The sequence below is a fragment of the Diaphorina citri genome, unplaced genomic scaffold, assembly GCF_000475195.1.
Source record: "Diaphorina citri unplaced genomic scaffold, Diaci psyllid genome assembly version 1.1 scaffold135208, whole genome shotgun sequence".
NCBI lineage: Eukaryota > Metazoa > Arthropoda > Insecta > Hemiptera > Psyllidae > Diaphorina > Diaphorina citri.
The window spans coordinates 1-245 of record NW_007512135.1 but is presented as its reverse complement, the minus strand read 5'-3'; the positions used below and the strand labels follow the sequence as shown (position 1 = coordinate 245).

The window sequence follows — 245 nt, the reverse complement described above, 5'->3', positions numbered from 1 at the left end:
CCCCGGCTGCTGTGGCTGCCCCAGTGTATCATGCCCCTGCTGTAGCTGCCCCAGTGTACCACGCCCCAGCTGCTGTAGCTGCCCCAGTCTACCATGCCCCCGCAGTAGCTGAGGTTCACGCTCCCGTGTACCATGCTCCCGCCGCTGTAGCTGAAGTACACCACGCACCTGCTGAAGTGTACCACGCTCCAGCCGCCCTGGGAGTTTCCTACTCTCCAGCCACAGCCGTCAGTCATGTGACCTAC

At 63.3% G+C, this 245-nt stretch overlaps 1 protein-coding gene across 1 annotated transcript; it reads left to right on the top strand.

The window, feature by feature from the left end:
• Nucleotides 1–5: 5 nt before the first annotated feature.
• LOC103524170 (vitelline membrane protein Vm26Ab-like) lies at nt 6–242 on the top strand (the record flags this gene model as incomplete). Its single annotated transcript, XM_008489174.2, has 1 exon — nt 6–242. A coding segment is annotated over one exon (237 nt), but the record flags the coding sequence as incomplete, so codon positions are not given.
• Between the last annotated feature and the right edge of the window lie 3 nt (nt 243–245).